The 4,031-nt window shown below is 41.1% G+C and overlaps 1 protein-coding gene across 1 annotated transcript; it reads right to left on the minus strand.

Moving 5' to 3' along the window:
- Positions 1 to 3,108: 3,108 nt before the first annotated feature.
- LOC137578670 (uncharacterized) lies at positions 3,109 to 3,825 on the minus strand. The gene has a single exon (XM_068292242.1). It carries the CDS (start codon positions 3,823 to 3,825, stop codon positions 3,109 to 3,111), a length of 717 nt encoding a protein of 238 aa, XP_068148343.1.
- Between the last annotated feature and the right edge of the window lie 206 nt (positions 3,826 to 4,031).

The following is a 4,031-nucleotide window of genomic DNA, read 5'->3' on the forward strand; positions in this document are numbered from 1 at the left end:
ACGCAAGGTGCAAATATGACTGTAAGATATGACCAGATCTGTGAAAGGATGTTTATACGGTAATATATAAGGATATTTTTCATTTATGGGCAACAGGGAATCTCGGAGCCTGCCTCCGAGACGTAAAACACGTTCGTTCGAATCAAAATACGGATTAAGAGACAGTAGTATGCTGTCCTTACCCTTCCTTCCGATAGCGCCTTCCCTTCAGAGTTAAAACAATCCTTCTGCACCATCCTAATCAATTCACGTAGGCCCTCTTCTAATTCCACAATTGAAAGTCCTAATCCTCTTCGTTCTGCCACAGATGTACGACAATTATATACGAAACGTTTTATATATGATATAATCCAGACGAGTCGTGTATACGATGAATACTTGCTGATAAATGCTACACTTTCATTTCTTCCACTGATATCTTATGGCAGGTCACCCTTTTGACTTCAGTGTCAACAACCGACAGCGAATCCTGATCAATATTATTACAAGGCCATTTGATGTCCGATCCTTGTAACCATGATGGCCCATGCCACCATAATTCACACGATGCCAACTTGGTTGCACCCATGCCACGGCTTAGATAATCTGCAGGGTTATCTTTCGAGGCGACGTGTCTCCATTGCCTTTCGTCTGAGATTTCCAGGATTTTGTTTATTCGATTGGACACAAATACTTTCCAGTTGGCAGCTCCACCACGGATACAACTGATGGTTATCATAGAATCTGACCAAAAAATAGTGTTCGAATAATTAATGTTAATTCTTAGATTCTCTTTTAGATACTTATACATTTTGGCTGCTTCAAGCGCAGCACATAACTCTGCCCTAGGTAGGGTTAGTTGTTGTTTAGTTGGCGATACTCTCCCCTTTGACAATAGCAACTCTGTGTGATACTTATCCTTTCCAATTGGGAAGCGCAAGTAAGCCGCAGCTTCATATGCTCGTGACGAGGCATCGCAAAACAGGTGCAATTCAGCCACACCACCCGGTAGCCCCCATGTAACATGCCGTGGTATTCGTATAGTTACTATGTGTTTAAGAATAAACATCGTGTTCATCTGAAGCGGCTTCACCAAATCAGATGCACTAAAGAAAACATAATACAACTGTACTTTTGTCACAAACAAGTAATCTAGCATATGACTAGAATTACAATCCGCCACACACATTGTAGAAAAACACTTGTAATTAACCCAAAATATCACAACGGCAGGAGGTCATGTGGCCGAAGCCGTGCCCAAGATAATAATAATTTTCAACCCCCGATAACGTGGGATTTGAGTCTCATTAGAATAAGATATTTTAAGAACAATCGTTATCTTCTAGAGCCTAAGATTTCCTATATAAACTCCATACTTTTGCTAATAAAATCAGTTCATATTTTGAATTCAACGAATGAAGATTGGGTTATTCTTCTCCTCCGGAATCCCTATTCATTTTGGTCGTTCGAGCCGGATGGATTATTTTGGCCCTCCGAGAAAAAAAGGAACTCTGTAGTTTTCCCCCACCAGTGGTAAGAGACTCAGAGAGTGAATCAGCTCCTTAAGAGTTTGAGATCTTATGCACGTGTAAATGCTAAGACCAGCTAAAGGTAGCAAAAGAAAGAACTCTGTAGTTTTCACCCACCAGTGGTAAGAGACTCAGAGGTTCAATCAGCTCCTTAAGAGTTTGAGATCTAATGCAAGTGTAAATGCTTAGACCAGCTAAAGGTAGCAAAATAAATAACTCTTGTTTTCCCCCACCAGTGGTAACAGACAGAGTATAAAATTAAAGCAAAATATTATTGCTTAATAAATAAAAAATGCGTGCTTCTGAATTTAACGGCAGTTTGGCTAGTGGAGCAACTGTAGTATCTTCGGCGGCGGGAGAGTTTTAACCGATTTTAAAGGCAGTTTGGCTAGTGGAGCAACTGTAGTAATTTCGGCAGTCGGTGTTTTTTGGTGTTTGGCGTTTTCGAAGCCGTAATATCGAAAGTATAATAAAAATATTGAGTGTGTATGTACACTTATATCGTTGCAAACGCTGTATGTAGTTGCAAGTAGGCAACAAAGATCAGCAGCAGAGCAATGAAACAGTTGCAATTAGGCAACAAAGGACAGCAGAAGAGCAATGAAATAGTTGCAAAGAGGCAGCGCGTTAGCAGCAGAGCCACAACTGAGTTGCAGAGACGAAAAGGATATTGCCAGGTGGCCGCAGGAGCAGATCGGAGAGGCGAGCGGAGTCCGAACGAGCATAAGAAGAGGCGATCGGAGGCAACGCATGGTTTTTTAACAATTTAAAGGTCGATTAAATCAAAAACTAACTACATACTATAAAAATAAACTCCAAAACGTCACATTTGGCGGCCCTTTGCAGAATGTTTAAGAATAAACATCGTGTTCATCTGAAGCGGCTTCACCAAATCAGATGCACTAAAGAAAACATAATACAACTGTACTTTTGTCACAAACAAGTAATCTAGCATATGACTAGAATTAGAATCCGCCACACACATTGTAGAAAAACACTTGTAATTAACCCAAAATATCACAACGGCAGGAGGTCATGTGGCCGAAGCCGTGCCCAAGATAATAATAATTTTCAACCCCCGATAACGTGGGATTTGAGTCTCATTAGAATAAGATATTTTAAGAACAATTGTTATCTTCTAGAGCCTAAGATTCCCTATATAAACTCCATACTTTTGTGAATAAAATCAGTTCATATTTTGAATTCAACGAATGAAGATTGGGTTATTTTCCTTCTCTCTGGAATCCCTATTCACTATGTTTGGTAACTTTTTCACGAATTTCTCCCATTCTCTCTTAATAGTGTCCGGTAGTGTGCTATCCCAGCCAATTTTTTCCTTCCATAGTTGCTGTATGAGAATTTTGGCAGTAATAATTATAGGACTAAGCCATCCCATAGGATCAAACAGTCTTGCAATTGCTGATAGTATTGTCCTCTTTGTAGGTGAGCTTATTGGCGGAACGACATGCAAAGCAAAACGGAACTCGTCTTCTTTGGGACTCCAGTATAGACCTAAAGTGCGAATAGTATCATTACCTTCCATGTGTAACAATCCGCTTGATTCTCGATGCTCAACTGGTATGTTCTCTAATAGCTTTGGTCAATTACTCGCCCACTTCCGTAGTTCGAATGTACCACCACGAAGGATGTTGACATCCTCCGTTTCTGCAATACTGTCGCCACCAGACAGTATGTCATCTACATACATTTGATGATTTATAACATCCACCGCCAGTGGATACTTCTCGCAGTCATCCATAGCTAATTGTTTCATAACTCTCATGGCTAAATAAGGTGCGGAGCTCGTTCCAAACATCAACGTCGTGCAGGCATATTCTGCCACATAATCACTAGTGTCCGGATTCCATAGAATACGTTGGTACCGCGCGTTGTCGGTTGGAATATTAATACATCTGTACATTTTTTCAACATCCGCCATAAATACCCATTTTAGCCCTCGCCAATTGAGCATGATTCCTTGAAGATGTACGTGCAATTTTGGACCTATTGCTAGAATCTCATTAAGTGATTTTCCATTACTCGTCTTGCTCGATCCATCGAAGACAACTCGTACCTTCGTAGTTGATGACGATTCCTTTATGACTGGGTGATGCGGTAGGTAACAATGATCGACTCCCCCCAATGCAGGATTGCCCGTCTTGCTAGCCCGTGACGTTACACGTTCCATTTGACCCAGCTCCAGATACTCATTTATCGTGCCAACATAAGCGTTCTTCAAACTCGCATCGGTACGCAACCGTCTGTCCAGAGAATGTAAACGTTTTAGCGCGCCCTTATATGATTCTCCAATTACCATTGATTCGTCCAAGTATGTTAGAAAAGGAAGACGAACAACATACTTCCCAGACGGCATTCGGCTATGTGTCTTAACGAAGAAATCTTCGCACCAGTTATCCTCTACTGAAACCCCACGTGGCTCCTCGTCGAATTGTTCTAGCTCCCAAAACTTACATAACAATTGTTCAAGTATCTCATCAGCTTCCTTCTTACATACCGTTATGG

This window comes from Drosophila tropicalis, unplaced genomic scaffold, assembly GCF_018151085.1.
Source record: "Drosophila tropicalis isolate 14030-0801.00 unplaced genomic scaffold, ASM1815108v1 contig_630, whole genome shotgun sequence".
In the NCBI taxonomy this organism is placed as follows: Eukaryota; Metazoa; Arthropoda; class Insecta; order Diptera; family Drosophilidae; genus Drosophila; species Drosophila tropicalis.

Coding starts and splice junctions, on each gene's coding strand:
- LOC137578670 (XM_068292242.1), bottom strand. CDS start 3,825: ATGGTAATTGGAGAATCATATAAGGGCGCGCTAAAACGTTTACATTCT.